This window comes from Onychostruthus taczanowskii, unplaced genomic scaffold (assembly GCF_017590055.1).
Source record: "Onychostruthus taczanowskii isolate IOZ18803 unplaced genomic scaffold, ASM1759005v1 scaffold64, whole genome shotgun sequence".
Lineage (NCBI taxonomy): Eukaryota > Metazoa > Chordata > Aves > Passeriformes > Passeridae > Onychostruthus > Onychostruthus taczanowskii.
In genome coordinates, this window is record NW_024504122.1 from 3,570,625 (window position 1) to 3,587,999 (window position 17,375).

The following is a 17,375-nucleotide window of genomic DNA, read 5'->3' on the forward strand; positions in this document are numbered from 1 at the left end:
ATTTGTGTGCTGAGAGGAACCTGGGCTCCTGAATGCATTTGGGAAACAGGAGCACATCTAAGCTTGTAAACTCTCCTGTTTTTTATCTTGATGCAGCAGAATATCTGCTGTGATTATGTTGTACCCAACTTTGAGGACTCAAAGCACGTTATAAATTCAAATTGATGTTCCTGCATCTCCAACAATCCATTTAAGCCTCCCAGGAAATCGTAGGCTTTTTAAATTTTTTCCCCCTCCTATCTTTAATCAGGAAAATTAAGTGTGCCAACCCAAAAAATATCGAACATGACAGGTTTAATCTTTGAATGCACAGGAGGCAGGAATGTAAAGCTGTGGCCTCGGGGAGCTGCACGTTGGTTCTCCTGGGAGCGCACGCAGGGCTCTGCCTGCTGCTGAAAGCTCTGCCACGGAGGTGACCCCCAGCTCTCCGTGCTGGGATCCAAGGAATTGGCCTCCAGCACAGGTGAGCACTGACTCACAATGAGGCCTGAATGTCCCAGAGCAAAGCTTGCAGAGCTCAGAGACTCGGCTGCAAGCTGCTCTTTTATTTAGCAGCGTGGCTGAATGTCCTATCAATCCGTAGCTCGTGCCTGAAGAGGTTTTATCGCTGTGTTTACATGCAAGGTTCTCCCCCACCCCTTGCCTTTAGCAACAGGATAAAGGTGCTGTCATTTTCCACATATAAATTTAGCTCTTCTCACCAGCCTGTCTGAGAAAGGTGGTCTGTGAAAGCCTGAGCCCTTCTGAGGCGCCAGAGATTTCCTGGGTCTGGACTGTGATTAGTGCTAGGAAAATTGTTAACTCTGTGTGGTTGACAGCTCAAGTTAAAACAAACTGCAGCCATCTGCTGTGGCAGTCATGCTCTGCTGTGCTCCACTAAACGTGTGTTATCTGTCCTTTGCTGCTCTGTGTGCAGGTGAAGAAGCAGATTTTGGATGAGAAGATCTTCTGTCCTCCGGAAGCCTCTGTCCTGCTGGCCTCTTACGCTGTCCAAGCCAAGGTAGGCAGCAAGGGATGCTCCAAAGACCTGCTGGGGTAGTGTTGGTCCAGGTGCTTTGTGCTGGAGCCACTTCCTGGGGAAAGGGAAGGCAGGGAAAGCTGTGAAAGCTTGGGAAGTGAGGGGGCTACACCAGCACTGCTGCCTTCTCCACATGGCTGGTTCCTGGCTCCTTCCAGACATTGGATGGATTTTTGCTTTCTCTTTCCAGGACTCTTTAGCAAATGCTCAGCTCATGAGCTGCAGAGCCTGCTTGAGTGTGGCTTACTGCTGGAGCAGGTGAATTCCCTGAGCCTGAGGGTTTTTAGATCTCCCTGCTTTTGCCAGTGTAGCCAGAGGCAAGCCAGCCGTGGGACTCCCAGCTCCACTGCTCCCCCAGAATACTTATCTTGATAATGACTTTATTTCAGTGCTAGGACTGCCACATCCATTTTATTGCACTGTGAAAGGGCTTTTCCTGGCTTCTCCCTTTATCTTGGGTTTGATCTTGAGTGTTTGGCTTCACCAGACAGAGGGAGAAGTCAGTGTTCATTGAGCTTCCCATGTTTCTCTGCTGCATTCTGCTCTGGGCCCAGAGTGGGTGTGTTTTGCTGAGGATTTACAGTGTCTCCAGAGGACACTGTTTTCCAGTTTGGGGTGTGCAACCTTGGATAGCTTGCCCAGGGCAGAGACTCCTGGGATGGAGGGAGCAGCCCCGGGTTCAGTAGCAGGGACATTCTTGCAGTCAGGGACATAATTTCTCCCTGTGTTTGCCCAACATGTGCTGCTGCTCAGTTGACAGCTCCTGGAGCTCAGCTCCAGTTTGTGTGTGCAAAGATCCTGTTTTGGGAGGGAGAGGAGCAGCTGCAGTCTGAGCACAGCCCAGCCATGTTGTCTCTGCATGTCCTGTTGGTTCTGACTCTGGGTGGGATTTTGGGAGGGTTTGGCTCACAGGACTGCAGGCAGGTGGCTGTGCCCTGGTTCTGGCAAGTCCAGCTGTCCTTGAGGAGCAGGGCTGTGGAGAAGTTTAGGAGGAGCAGCTCTGTGGGACCATCTTTGCTGGCGGTGCAGGAGAGGGGGTTTGGCCTTGTTGCCAGAAGAGAGGGCCTGATCCAGGTTGGTTTTTTCCTTTGTCCATGTAATTTTCTCATAAGCCTTCAGCCCACACTCTGAGTAGAGCCCTGGGTGCCATGTTCTTTGATGGGGTTTGAATTTGCAAGAAATTGGTGTTTTCTCCTCATAATCAGAGTATTGATGAAACCATGTTTTGTTCAAGAGACTCATCAACTGGGCAAAGAAAAGTTGCTTTTAGAAATGTTTCTGTTTGTGTGAGACATTCATCACTCTTATTAGAGTGCATGAGTAAACACTGCCTTGGCTTTCTTTCCATTGACCTGAGCTGAGGATACGTAGGGAATGACTTTTCTGGCTGCCAGAATGAATAAATGTTGGGTAAATATTGAGCTCTGTTACCTCATGGCCAGGACAGCTCCTTGGGTACAGGCTGTGACTTGTTGCAGGTCAATTGTGCCCTCCCCTTTGTCCCCCTGGCACCTTGAATGTCCTGGGGCATTGGGAGGAGCTCACATGGAGTCAGAGCCGTTCTGACCCTGCTGAGATCAGGAGAAGGTGGAGCAGGGATGACTTTTCTGCTTTTCACTAAAGGGCTTTTTTTTCAGACATCCCTTTCCTTGCTGCCCTTCCAGCCTGGGATTCCCCTTCTGCTTTCACTCCAGCAAAGGTGAAAGCTGAAAGCACATCTTTGCTAGGGAACTGAGAAGAAGGATGTTGCAGGTTGTCTCCTTCCAGTTGAATAGGATAATGATGTCCTTCCTGGACAAGAAAGCAGGCAGAGAGTGCAGTAATTTCACTAATAACGTGCTGATTTGCATGATTAGGGGCATAATAGCCTGACACAGCAGCGTGTGTGCATCCAGCAGCCACTTACTGACAGCCAGGTGCTGCTGGTCCATCCACACCAACCTGAGACAGCAAAGGAAACAGGGGGGTCGTAAAAATAACAGCTTATTTATTTCTCTCTCATTGTGTTCATTTGGGGAATTACTATGTGCTTTCCCCTCCAGCCCTGTTCAAACCACCCACGTGGCTTTCAGAGGTTGGAGGTGGTTCAGGTTTTAAATAGCTGGGAAAGACGTGGGATCAACTGAAAAAAAAATGGGAACATCCAGGAGGTTCTTCTATTTTTTGCCCCTTAAATGCAGGTCGCTGCTGTGCTGCAACTCTCTCAGCACTTCAGATCTTGTAGCACAGCAAACAGCTCTTTAATTATTATTGTTTTTGCCCCAGACAAGCAATACTTGGTGTTAATTTGTAGCTGAGCATGCCTGTGTTTATCCAACAATCTATGAATGTGGTAAAGGCAATTCCATGCCCAATCATGAATATTAATCATACTGTTCAATTAACAAGAGCTGAAATTCCATGACAGTTTGAAAGTAATGGTTTAATTGAAAAGGCCTTTAGAAAGTACATTTGCAAAATCATTTGAGCCAACAAATTCTGTAATACTTAAGCCATTTGTTGATTTTTGACTTGTGAATAATTAATGTTCTCATCCAGACTCCCCTCTCAGTACAAATATTCCTCTGGGACACAGCAGTATTTTTTAGCACATGAAAAGTCACATAATCCATACTTAGTCTTAGACTTCTGCAGAAGATCACAGCAGAAAATAATCATGTTAATCCTATTTACTATTATTTTCATCGCCTAAAAATGATTTACTTGCTGCCTGCCCAAAGTTGTTGGAGTTTCCTTCACCAGTGCCACATTTTTAGTGCTGCTTCCTTTTGGGGGGGGGCTCAGAGTGTGGTGTGTACCTGCAGAGTGCTGCATCCTGAGGAGCTCCAAGACCTTGGAAGGCAGAGAGTTGCCTTCGCTCTTGGACGAAATCCGGGCTGGTTTTGTTCTATTAGTTGAAGTCTGAGTCAGTGTTGGTTGTTGTTACATGCTCCCTTTGCATCTGCATTGGCTCCAAATCAATATTTGTGTCTTTAATCCCCACGTGTTGTCTCCCAGGCGCAGAGGTGGGATGTGTGTAGACTTTTGATGCTGCGCTTTGGTTTTGGTGCACGGTGTGAAGGTCCTGGCACAAAAAGGAGGCTGAGAGGAAAAGCCTCCTGACTTGTTGTATGACCACCAGGTGCCTCTTGCAAGGTCTTGTGTTTAAAAATTGTCACCATTTTGCACGTCCTGAGCGAAGGTTGCTCAGAAAGCAGGGAGGGAAGGGCTGTCCCACTTGCAAAATGAGTGGCTTGAGCAAACGGCGCTGTGTCTCGTGCAGTCGGGCGCTGTCACCTCTATCACTGCAGAAGTCCTGGTTGCCAGGTGAAGGAAGTGTGGAAGTCACAGCACTCTGTGTACATGCCTCACATGCTTTGTTCCTCTCTCCCTGAATTTGCTGGGTTGTTGGAGGAGCCGTTCTGCAGCGTTTTCCTGCCCTCTGAGGCCGTGCAGGAGGTAAATTCATTTTCACATGCACCACAGGGACACGCGGCTCTTCAATCTGTTAATAAGCAGTTTTCTTTCTCAGTCACTTTATATGCTGCTCAAAGAGATGTAAATCTAAACAAATACCAGTAATTAGTGGATGCGCTTAACAAATCTGAATTGGATTCCATGACCCAGTTGAGCAACAGACCCTCTGACAGAAGAGCCACCACCTGCTTTAGAGGAATCTGTCAAACTCCTCTAATTTTTTTGATATGTATTCATTAGAGTGATGAGCAGCAACAGAGGAACTGCCATCTGCCTAACCTGGATCATTGCTATCCATCAGTTTTTGGGGACGGGTCTTTCTCCATGTCTTACTTCCTTGTTCCACTACCTGTGGAACCACAAGGACCTCTCAGCTATAGAGTCTTGCCTTGCATTGGGAGAAATGTTAATTAGGGCATGATAATGAGAATAGAATAGACAACTGTCATCTAGTCCATCTGGACTGATGGAAGACATCAACTGGTGATGGTGATCAGCTAAAGTTGTGGGAAGTGGTGGAGTCACCATCCCTGGAAGCGTTAAAAAACTGAGCAGATGTGGCTCTTGGGGACCTTAGGGGTGTTTAGACACAGGCTGCGCTTGATCTTGGAGACCTTTTCCAACCTTAATATTCTGTGATGGTGGGAAGTTTTGTTCTGCTCCCAGCTCTGCTGCATGAGTAGAAGGAATCTCTTTGTTTTCTATTAGCAGTGAAATGATGAAGAAACCAAGGTTATTCACCTTAGAGAGGAGCAGGCTCTGTGCTCATGGGGTGAAGGGGTGAGCAGGCTGCGTTTGCTGTCTCTCAGGGCTGGGTGTGAGGGGGTGAAGAGTTGGACTTGCCCTTGTTGTTAACGTGGGGTGGGCATGGTGTCTGTGCTTCTCTCCAGTACGGCGACTACGATCCCAACGTCCACAAGAGAGGCTTCCTGGCACAAGAGGAATTGCTTCCCAAGAGGGTAAGGAGCTCAGCAGCGTCAGGGAGTTGGTGTCCAAGCTGTCCTGAGGCTGGACATGCTACTGGACCTGTCTTGGTGTTTCTGGCTTTCTTGCTGAGCCAGGAGCAGCACTGTGACCTGGTCTCTGTCTCCCACCTATCCCAGGTAATAAACCTGTACCAGATGACTCCAGAGATGTGGGAGGAAAGGATAACAGCCTGGTACGCAGAGCACCGGGGCAGAGCGAGGTGAGCTTGTGCTGCTGGGCTGGGTCAGGGCCAGTCTCCTCCCCTGGAGAGTCACCAGGCTTTGGGAAGCTTGGGCAGGCGCTGGATGAGGTCTGCCAGCAGGATAATCCCAGCACATCTCTGCAGCAGCCTCGGGAAGAGCTCAAAGCTTTTGTTGATGGCTCTGCTTGTGCCTTGCTGTCCCCTGGTCACTGTCACAGCCTTCAAGAGAATTTAGGAATGATTCAAAGTAAGGACTCACCTGCATCAGGGATCTGGGAGAATAAATAGGGATTCAAACTATACGGCTGCCTCAGGTGGCAGAATGCTCCTGTTGGGGGGTAAACCTAGAGCGTGAATCTGAAACAGTAGCATCCCAGCCAGGAATTTCCTGTTTATGCTGAAGGGATTGGGAGGTGAACAGAGCCAGGCCTGGAGTGCTGCATCTCAGCAGCCACTCAGATGCTGGCAACTGCAGAGTGAGATTTGCTCTTGGACTTTATTGATCCTGCCAGCAAAGACAGGATTGACCTGTGTGATAGAGACAGTCCAGGCTTTAAAGCCTGGTGAGTGCTTAGGGTCAGCAGGAGCAGCCATGTCCCTCTCTGATCCTCCCAAACACTGTTCCTGCCTGGCAGAGATGAAGCTGAAATGGAGTATTTGAAGATAGCCCAGGACCTGGAAATGTACGGCGTGAACTACTTCGCCATCAGGGTGAGTTGGGTGGGTTTGGGGTCCTGTTTTCCTGCCAGAATAATCTCCAGAGAGGTTATCCTGAGAGATAATCTCTCTTTCCTGGAGAGCCAGGAGAGCTGGGAGGTGGCATTTGGGGACCCTGCCTGTGCTGAGGGGAGGCAGCAGCTCCTGGTACCCGGTGCTGGGTCACTGCTCAGGGCTGGCTGAGGAGGGAACAGTGGTTCATCTCTGACCTCCCAGTGATTTCTGCTCTTTCCTTTCCTCCTGCAGAATAAAAAGGGCACAGAGCTGCTCCTTGGAGTTGATGCCTTGGGTCTTCACATTTATGACCCAGACAACAGGTTGACCCCCAAAATCTCCTTCCCATGGAACGAGATCCGGAATATCTCCTACAGTGATAAAGAGGTATGGATGTGTCCCACCTCCTCCCTGAGAGCAGTAAGAACACAACTGGGATTTAAAATTATTTCTTTTGCCTTCTCTGTCTGCTGTGCTTGCTCTCACCAGCTTAGCTAAGGGCAGCTCAACTCCTCCAGTTGAAACCTTAATCCAAGCCTTCCTGAAATTGTGCAGGAGTGGGCGTGCAAGGGGTCACTGGGGAGCTGGTTCTCCTCTTTGGTTTCAAACCTTCTATGTAATAATCTTTTCAAAAACCCAAAATTGCTGTTGATGTTCTTAGCCCAAATACCAGAGTTCAGAAGTTAAAATCTCTTCTTTACTGCATATATTACGGTATTTATTACTGTGGATATATTCTATATTATGGAATACAGGGGCATGTATTCCTGGGGAGAAGAGCTCCTGCCATCTCATTACATCATCTTGGGTTTCAGGCTGCTGGGCTTGGCATAGCAGCTGGAATCTTTTTAGGAAGTTGAGCAATTTAAGCCCGCTGTTGGATAGTTATTTATTAAATCCAGAGTCTAAATATGGGTCTTAGGGATTGTTGGCCCCCAAACCTAATTGAGAACAGAAGTGCAATTGGCTGAGGAGGGGGGACTGAGCAGCTCCATTTTAAGTCTGAGAGAGCTGCTCAAAGAAACCAGCTGCCTTCATGGTGAGGAAGAGAATTAACTTCTTAATTAAAAATGGTTTTCTAATCTAAACATGATATTGATCAGGGGAGCAGCTAAAGGTTTCTCATCAGCTGCGTTTATTGCATGTCTTGTGAAGTTTTATAAGCAGTAAATCCGTGCTGGAATTGTCTCCACTTGCTTTACGCCTTAAAGAGCTTCCCAACTCAGCAAAAAGCCCAGCACCGAGTGACTTCCAAAGCTTCCCTGCCTGTCACAGTGCAGTGGGAGCTCCCCAGAATCCAGGGACTGACTCCTGCATAAGCAGGCCTTGCCACAGGACCGTAGCAGAGCTCTCTCCAGGGGAAGGACGGATCCCTTCCATCAGCTCAATCACTGTGTAATCAGGTGCCCACGAGCAGGCCTGGTCTGATTCAAACAGGGCCAATAGCTGGGAACAGCAGCTCTGCTGGCACCACACTGGGGGTTATCCCTCCTAACAAAGATTGACTGTTCACACGGAGCTGAAAATCCTCTCCCAGCACATTCCTGCTGCTGCTCTCACTGACTGCTGGGGGCCCTGCTGGAGCTCAGATCCAGGGATATTCATGCACGTCTGCTTTTGTGAAAGTCTTAAAAGATTGGCTCTTAAACTGCCAGAGCGAGGCAGTGCCAGGGCAGGGCCCTTTGCAGGCAGGGCCGTGTATTGACAGATCTCCCACTCTAATGGACACACTCTGGCTGCTCCAGCTCCTCAGCCCGTTATTTCTGTAGTGTGTGGGGGAGTGATGGAATATGTGCATGTCTCCTAAAAAATGCCATCTTGCAGAGCACTCCATCTCTTCAAGTACCCTTTTGATAGTGCAGAGGCTTCTCTCCATCCAAGGGCTGCATTACCAAAGCCCTTGAGGGATTTGTGCCACCACTGAGCTCTCCAGAGAGCCTCTGTGAGACAGCTGTGGAGAGGGTGAAGCCAGGCCGTGGGTAGGGCTGGCTGGTTGGTACATGGACTGTAAATACAATTTAGAGCCAGGAAATAACAGTTCGAATTGTGGGGAAATCTTAGGACATCATGTTTGAATTGTGGAGAAATCTGAGTTCTGAAGAAGAAAATGCATGGAAAATTCTTCTGGGGAGCTCTTGTGAATGGAAGTGTCAGTGGGAAGGGCATAGCTCCTTGCTGTGTTCCTGATGCAGCTCTCCTGCCCTTTTAATTCCCTGACAGGACAGTGCAGCCAGGTGGGAGTTGGGCTCTTCTCCCACGTAACAAGTGACAAGATGAGATGAAACAGCCTCAAGTTGTACCAGGGAAGGTTTAAGGTGGATATTAGGGGAAATATCTTCGTTAAAGGGCTGTCAAACCCTGGTCCAGACTGCCAAGGAAAGTGTTCAGAACACTTGCGGATGTGGCACCTGGAGACATGGTTTGAGGGTGAACATTGTGCTGTTGGTTGACACTTGAATTTTAGGATCTTGGAGGGCTTTTCCAACCTTAATGATTCTGTGGTTCCCATCAGGCAGCTGAGCTGGTTTCTCCTCCCTTTGGAAGCATCCTGAGTTCCTGCTGTAGTTTCTGTGTTCCCTGCAGCTCCCAGGAGAGCAGCACCTTGCCTGGGGAGGTGCTGAGCTGAACCCCCACTCCTGCAGAGGTCTCTGCAGAGGACACCAGCTCCTGTGGCCCCCATGTCTTCCTGGCTGGAGGAACATTGTCTCCTTGGCTGCTTTTGATGCGAGTCCTCTTGCTTGGCTCAGAGCCATGGGGACAGCTCTGAGCCGTGTGTCTGACCCTGCTGACCTGCTCTGAGCCAGAGCTTTCAGGAAGAATTTTATAGCTGCCTTTTTATTAAATGCACCACTCTCTGATAACTCTCTCCCTCTTTATTTTTTCCTTTTCAGTTTACGATTAAGCCATTGGACAAAAAGATTGATGTTTTTAAATTCAATTCATCAAAGCTGCGTGTGAATAAGCTGGTAAGTGCACAGAGAGTCTTTTTTTACTGCCTGCAGCAGTGGGTTCTGCAGAGAGTGTGAGACAACAAGCTTTTGGGGCTTTTCCTTTGAGAGGGAGCTGCTGCTGTGTGGTTGTGATGGGGTGTAGCAGTTTCTGCTTGCTGAAGAAGGGAAGGGGGAGACTCAAGACAAGCTGCTCCACAGAACCTCTCCCCCTCCCCTATTTTTGTGCTCCCTTTTGGAGATCTTGGCTTTCGGCTGACCTAAATAGTGGAAGCACTTAGTAAATACAATTCCCAGCTTTGCTCAATTCCTCTTTCTTCCCATGGGATTTTTCCTATTCTACCCTGTGTCATAGCTTTCCCTGTTTTGGGAGGCACCTTTACCACAGTCCTGGCTTTTCCCCCTCTGAGGACCCTCCTTGGACAAGGATGGACTGCACTGAGCTGTCCATGTTGGAGACCAGCTTTAGCTGATGGTCTGGATTTGGATCCATTGTTAGGTCACACAGGTACCTTTGCTGTCCTGTTGCTGGCTGTGCTTTGTATTCCATAGGAAATGGGGCTTCCTCATTCCCTGCATCATCAGGTTCATAGTGCTGAAATCTTCAGAGAAGTCATTTGTGACTTGGGTTGTGGCTGCCCCTGGATCCCTGAAAGTGTTCAAGGCCAGGCTGGACATTGGGGCTTGGAGGAACCTGAGCTAGTGGAAAGTGTCCCTGCCCATGGCAGGGGGCGGCGCTGGATGATCTTAAAGGTCTCTTCCAACGCCAACCATTCCATGATTCTTGTGATTTTATGAAATGGAAGAAGAGCATGTAAATCAGTCCTTTAGAAAAGAATCCAAATTTAGAGCCCTGCTTTTATTGCTAAAAAAATCTTTTCACTCCTCTGTGTGCCCACCTTGTGCTAACCCTCCTCTAGCACTGCCACCTCCCTGGTCCTTACCAGAGAGAGAACCACACTGGGGCTCAAATCCGTTCAGCAAAGGCATCTGGAGATGCCCAAGAAAGTTTTTGATAAGCTTTCTGTTTGTCCAAATGGAAAGTGGTTTTCCTTTTTTTTTTTCCCTTTTAATTTATTTTTTAATCTCAGTGCCTTAAACGTACACTGGGGAGAAGGTGCGAGTTCATCTTGAGCCTAAAGAAAGGGGACAGTGAGAACCAGGGAACCAGGCAGAGCTGTAGAAATTTTTATTTCATTATTTGGCCTCTTGTCTTTTTAGAGTGGGTGTAAAACAACACCGGTGCTGTGCTGGAGGCACAGAAAATTGCTGTCTGCAAAGAGCTGCTGTGCCCAGGAGCTGGTGTTTGGTGTGGAACCTGGCTCCCTGCCCCTCCTACAGCTGTGAGAGCTCACAAGGTTGGAGCTCAGTGGGTGGAAGCACTAACAAGCACCAAATCAAAGCAATTCTAGTGGTTTTGTGTGTCAAGAATACAAACCACCTCATTGCCATCACGCGTACAGCTGTGTCTCTCTGCTCTTCACCCCTGACTGCAACAGATTCTTCAGCTGTGCATTGGGAACCACGACCTCTTCATGAGGAGGAGGAAGGCAGACTCGTTGGAGGTGCAGCAGATGAAAGCACAGGCCAGGGAGGAGAAGGCCAGGAAGCAGGTGAGCCACGTGTCCCGTAACCAGTGAGCCAAAATCAGAAATGCAGACATGCTTGGGAAGGACAGGTCTCTGGAATGGCTAAAAAACAGCTTTGAGGGAAGGTCCAGCTGAACATTTTGTAGTAGCCTGCTCCCAGCTCTCCAGTCATCTCAGCTTGGCTCTGCAGGTTGGTGGCAGCCTGAATCCAGCCCCCAATTTGGGAACAAAACTGAGAGGACGGGAGGGAAGAGCTGCCCTGGTGTCTACAAGTGCGTGGCAGGCCGTGTGTTGGGACAGTTGATAAATCAGGGGCTGTGAGGGGGAGCTGTGCTCTGCTGTAGCTCTTTGGCTCATTTCTAATTGCAGGGTGATGGAATGCACGCCGACATTGCGGGCTGTGCAGCCTGGAATGCTAATTCCACACTGGCCTCTCTCCGTGCCGCGGGTCAGCCCGGGCAGCCGGCGCGGCGCGGCGGAGGCAGCGGCGTGGAGCCCACGAGCAGAGATCAGCAAATTGAATTGTATGAATCATTGTTTTCTGCTCGTAGACCTTTTCTACTCACTGAAACCCACACAGCTAATCTGAGCACTGGTGCTCGGAATATAAATGGCCCTTTGGCAGGGAAGCCACTAGAGAGGGGCAGGAGAAGCCAGAGCAGTCACTGCAGCCAGCAGGGGCTTGTGCTCACGGGTCTGGGTGTTACTGGGTTTGAGCGTGGCCACAGAGGTCTTGTGTGGGGTGGAGGTGCTCAGCTGGCCTGGAAATGGGACATGGCTTGTCCTTCAGGCACCTCTCTCAATTCTTGTGTGGTGCTGAGGTGCTCAGCTGGGCTGAAGGTAGGATGTGGCTAGTTCTTCAGGCACCTCTTGGTGTTTATGTGGTGCTGAGGTGCTCAGCCCGCCTGGAAATGGGATGTGTCTTGTCCTTCATGTACCTCCCAAGGTGCTTGTGTGGTGCTGAGGTGCTCAGCTGTGCTGGAGGTGGGACATGACTTGTCCTTCAGACACTTCCTGAGTTTTCCCTCGTGTAGCTCATGGAGTGGCAGGAGAATTCTGGACTTGAGTAACTACAAGTTCCGCTGGGGAAGAGAGACTTTGTGCTTCCCACAGGGATTCCTCTGGTCAGTAAGGAGTTTGCACTATAGAACCATTGAGGTTGGAAAAGCACTCTGAGGCCTCCAAACATCAACCCTTCACCACTGTGTTCCCTAAGCCGTGTCCTTAGTGGAGCAGAAGGTCCTTGGAAGGAGCAGAGTGGTGTCTAAGTGCTGACAGCCTCAGGGATGGGTGGTCAGGCATTGGAATGGGCTGCCCAGGGAAGTGGTGAAGTCACCATCACTGGAAGGGTTCATAAGTGCATGTGGCGCTCAAGGACATGGTTTTGTGGAGTACACAGGTGCTGGGATAATGGTTGGGCTTGGGCTTAGAGGGCTTTTCCAACCTTAACAATTCCATGAATCTTTAAGTTTTACAATGTGTGAGTTTTTGATGTGTTTGGATAACACCACACCCAAGATTCTGTGCTTGTTTGGCTACTGGAAGAGGTGAGGGCTCTGGGAGGGAGCAGCAGCTTACAGCTTCACGTGAGCTCCCAAATCCAGAGCACTTGTGCTCCATGGGAAAGGTCAGGCTCCTGTGTGGGCTGGCTGCCCTGCCCTGAGTGAGCCACTGTGCTGTCTGTCCTGTTCTCTGCTCCCTCCCTGCATCCACAGTTGTTATCTGCTTTCAAATAGTCCTTTTAGATCGGGAATTCTTGTTAATGGGAGTCCTGAGCGAGATGCAGATCATAATGATAATTAATGAGGGGAACCTTTAATGGAAGGAAGCAGAACGGTTGGAACAGTGGGCGTCCCGCTTTCAGAGCACAGCTGGTGTCCAAGGAGTAGAGAAATGTGGCTTGTCTCACTTCCTTCCCTTATTAAACCCAGCAGGTCTCCTGTCCTGGCTGCAGCGTGGATATTTATAATGCCCCATCCCTGTGGGACTGGAGGGATTAAACTCAGTGTGTTAATTAGCCCAATGGCTCCCTTGGGTTCTCGGCTAGTGAAGAGGCAGTCCCTGAGCACAACAACCCTCCCAGCATCTTCTGGGAAGAGCTGGCAGGTCCTGGTGGCTTGGATCTTCTCCTGGAGAAACATTGCTGTACCCTGCAAACAGAGAGGGTTTGTTTTATCCAGGAATTGCCAGAGATGGTTGCACTCTGTGTGACCTCCCTTTGAACGAATGGAAGTGAAGGTTCCAGGATGCTGCGTTGGATATCTGATCAAAAGGAGCAGCTGTCCTTGTCCTTCAGCCTCCTGCCATGTGCTTCGGTGTTTGGGAGATGTCCTCAGACTGTCCTTAAGCCCAGCCCTGCTGTAAGAAACTCCAGAGAGTTAAGCTGGAGATCTTGAGACCCACTTGTCCTGGTCTGGCCTGTGACTCAGGCTCAAAGAGCACTGTCTGGGGACATTGTCACCTGCAGGCAGCTCCTGTGGCCATGCTGTGAGTGACAGCCTGAGCAGAGGATGGGAATTGTCTCAGGACTGGCACTTTTCAAGGGAGCATCAAACAGGCTGCCCAGGGCAGTGGTAGAATCACCATCCCTGGAAGGGTTAAAAGAACGTGTGGATATGGCACGTGGGAACATGGATTAGGGGTTGCCTTGGCTGTGCTGGGGGAATAGTTGGACTTGATGATCGTGGAGGTCTTTTCCAACGTAAATGATCCCATGATTCTGTTCTTTGATCAGGTCACCCCAGTCCAGGGACTTTCCCATTGTCACTAAGCAGAGAGGAGGCAGCAGTGCTCTGACCTCACCTGTGACTCTTTCTCATCCATGGAAAACCTTCCTCATGTGTGTTTTTCTCCTCACTTTCCCCAATCCCTTTTTCCCAGATGGAACGACAGTGCTTGGCACGAGAGAAGCAAATGAGAGAAGAGGCTGAGAGGACCAGGGATGAGCTGGAGAGGAGGCTGATGCAGCTGAAGGAGGAGGCAACCATGGCCAACGAGGCTCTGGTGGGTCCCTGGGAGGCCGTTTCCTGAGCACTGCAGCTGCTCCTCACTCTTTCTACTGTGGAAGCGTTTTTGGAAGCACTCTATGACTGCCCTAAGACTGCTCCCAAACTGCTGCCAGTGGCCAGTGAGCAGCAGACTGGATGGAGCTATTTCATCCTGCTGGGCTGCTTGGGAGGAGCACAAAGAGGATGATTTGGGACAGAGCCTGGGCACATCCCAGCCTTGGCGGCACACGGCTGCAGGCTTTCACGGCAGGGAGGGATTCTATGGAGCGTGTCGGAGCCAGCAGCTCGGGGCCCTGCTCCAGGGGCTGTGGGCACATTTGGGGAGACATTGACTGTGCTTAATGGCTTTGTGTTCTGGAATTGTCAGATGAGGTCGGAGGAGACGGCGGATCTGCTGGCGGAGAAGGCGCAGATCACGGAGGAGGAGGCCAAGCTCCTGGCCCAGAAAGCGGCCGAGGCCGAGCAGGAGATGCAGCGCATCAAGGCCACGGCCATCCGGACCGAGGAGGAGAAGAGGCTGATGGAGCAGAAGGTGCTGGAGGCAGAGATGTTGGCACTGAAAATGGCCGAGGAGTCGGAGAGGAGGTCAGAGGGTACAACCTCGCAGCTGCTTCTGTTTTGCTTCCCACTCCTTTCAAGTTATCCTCTGAGTTATCCTCCCTCAGCTTCCCATGTGTGTCCAACAGCAAATGGCCCTTTGGCCCAGATGGTTTCCCTCTCCAAAAGCCAGCTCTGCTTTTGGGGGCTTTCTGCAACCCTCCCCTACATTCCCCAAAGTATTCAACAATGTTAATAACACTTGGGAGTTGTTCCTCCTCTGGATGTTAGATCTACATTCCCTATTCTCTCCTTGCTTCTTTACTTATCTCTCAGTTGTTCAGTTCTCCTTTCCAGCCATGAGTCCTCTTCCAGGTTAACCTTGAACAGAGACTTTGCTCCTTGTTAAAACTGGTGTTTCCATCCTCCTGATACCCGAGCCCAGGTCCCGTGGTGAATGTGGCAGTGAGCAAGTAAAAGATCAGCCTTGTTTCCTTCCAGCTGATTAGTCCTCTCTGTGTGAGAGCCTGTTGGGTGTCAGCCCTTCTGCTCGGATGAACTCTGCCTTTCTCTGTCTCTTCTTGCCTATTCCACACTGTGATCCTGCTTCTCCATCCTCTCATGCCTCCTGGCTCCAGTCTGATATCTGCTGTTTGCTGTTGGCCTTTGCAGGGCAAAGGAGGCTGATCAGCTCAAGCAGGACCTGCAGGAGGCTCGCGAGTCGGAGCGCAGAGCGAAGCAGAAGCTCTTGGAGATCACCAGCAAGTCTTCCTACACAGTAAGAGACATCTGTCTTGTAATTCCTAGCTCCCTAACCTCCTGTGTAGCCTGGAGGAGCCTCCTTCTCCATCCCAGTCATGGAGGGGGCTGAGCTGTCTCTTTGCTGCTCAGAAATCCTGAGCAGTGCTTGCCCTTTTCATCCCTGCATCTCATCCAGCAGACCTTCACTATGCTCTTTTTTTTTTTTTTTTCCCACCCACCTCTTGCTACGAGAGCAAAGGAGCTGCTGGTGAAATTAAAGCAGCAAATTTTAAACCAATTTAGCAGCCGTGTCAAAGCCACTTTGCCAGCACGTGTGGAGTGCACCAGCTTAGCCATAACCTTTAAAATAGGGTTAAATATGTCCTTTTTCTTGTTAGGTGGGATAAACACTGTTCAGAACCTGTGAATTCATTCTTTGGGCATAACTGGACCTTCATGTGCTGGAAAAAAACTTAGTTGAAGGGAGATTATTCCTAAATTGTCCATTAAGAGGATTTCACACCTTCCTCTGAAGCATCTGTCCTGGTTCCTGCTAGGCACCAAAAAGCCAGACTAGATGACCAGTGCTCTGACTTGTCTGGCAGCTCTTTTCCTCTGCTTCCCTAATTGTGCCTGCAAGCCCCATCAGGTGCCTCCAGCCTTGCAGCTCACACCTGTTCCTTCCTGGCTTGGGGGAAGGGGAAGAGAATCAGGAATAGGCTTGATGTGGGAGTTATGGACAGGTCAGCACCGAGGTTTGAATTTGTACATGCAGGCTCCTTCCCCCTTTGTCTGGAAACTTTATAGGAGCAGATTGGAGAGGGATTGAGATGGAACAACTTTTTATCCCAGTTCCCTGGAGTTCACTGCAAGAATATTTGGAAGCTGTTAAAAATAACAGTGATGGAAAATAATCAGGTGCTCTCAGCTCTGGGACACTCAGTCAAGTGAGTGCTGGATAAAGCCCAGCTTTGGAGTGCTCCTTCTTATACAAGTCACTAGAATTCTGGGATGCACCAGCTCCTTAATTTTGGCTTTGACTTGTGTACAGGGAGACATTTGTCTGTCCTCATTGGAACTGTGCTGTGTGGCTTACACCAGCCGGTGTGGAATTTGGGCAGCTCTTGCACACCATGTTCCCTCATGTTGCCATGTCCATCCGTAGTGAAACCAGCAGAGCCCCAGCTCAAAGCCCTTGTGCTGAAATCCCTGCACAGGGGAGCAGCTGGGTGGCTCTGCTCTCTGTTCCCGTGGAATTAGAGCCTCATTAGGGGAATGTTGTGGGATTGCATGGAGCTCAGCCCCACCCCTCCAGCTGCATCTGCCTGGAGGCAGAGCTGCCACTTCCAAACACATGGGGCCGTGTCCTCTGCCTTCCCTAAAGAGCCCTGGCCTTCCAGAGACAGCTGCCAGTGCCTGCTGGGAAGGGAAATGCTTTTTTCCTCCCCATTTTGGTGACAGGGTCTCCTCATGCAGCTGCTGCTCCTGCTGCCCCTCTCCCTGCCCTGGGATGAGGCCTGCGCTGCACACACTCCCTGGCTGTTGTTTTCAAGGTGAGGAGGAGGCTGGTGTGCCCAGCATGTCAATATCCAGGTGAAAACACCTTGCTGGGTTCTTCCATCCTGTTACACTTGCCTGGATTGCCAGCACATGGGAGGACCCTGTTTTGAAAGCTGTTTTTTGGAGACTTGAGTTCCTCAGCTCTGATGAACCGTGCAGGATTCCAACTTTTCTCTTCCTGAATGGGGATAACATTGGGCATATTCTTTTCCATGGTCCCAGACTTGTGGTGTCATCCCCTGACACTGGGAGCTCTGCAGGACTTTACAAGAGCAGGAGAGGAAGGAGGGAGTGGATGGATGTAGAATCATTTAGGTTGGAAAAAACCCTTCAGAGATGGAGTCCAATCCCTGACCTAACTCTGCCACAGAAAAGGCTAAAGAAACAGTTAAATATATATATTTTTCAACTTTCTAGTCTCCAGTCCTGGTTCTTTAAAGCTTGTTTCGATGTCTTTTTAGTCCTTGAAGCCCAGGCTGCTTTTATGATGTCACTGGTAGGTGATGCATGAGAAGTGAGATGTGGATCTGACTCTCAGGCCGTCAGGGCTTGGAGAACGACTCATTCCTTACGGACTTGGCCACAAATCTTTGCCTCCCTCAGTGCCCTCCAGGTGCCAGCTAAAGGCAATCACCTCCT

The 17,375-nt window shown here is 49.9% G+C and overlaps 1 protein-coding gene across 6 annotated transcripts in view; it reads left to right on the plus strand.

Moving 5' to 3' along the window:
• NF2 (neurofibromin 2) overlaps positions 1-17,375 on the plus strand; it is a 47,388-nt gene that overhangs the window by 14,155 nt on the left and 15,858 nt on the right. For all 6 annotated transcript variants that reach the window (XM_041420360.1, XM_041420359.1, XM_041420355.1 and 3 more), the window contains exons 4-13: positions 917-1,000; positions 5,365-5,433; positions 5,578-5,660; positions 6,278-6,353; positions 6,606-6,740; positions 9,245-9,319; positions 10,801-10,914; positions 13,771-13,893; positions 14,266-14,483; positions 15,108-15,213. In XM_041420360.1, the coding sequence (XP_041276294.1) occupies positions 917-1,000; positions 5,365-5,433; positions 5,578-5,660; positions 6,278-6,353; positions 6,606-6,740; positions 9,245-9,319; positions 10,801-10,914; positions 13,771-13,893; positions 14,266-14,483; positions 15,108-15,213 (1,083 nt within the window). The remainder of the gene's footprint in view (positions 1-916; positions 1,001-5,364; positions 5,434-5,577; positions 5,661-6,277; positions 6,354-6,605; positions 6,741-9,244; positions 9,320-10,800; positions 10,915-13,770; positions 13,894-14,265; positions 14,484-15,107; positions 15,214-17,375) is intronic.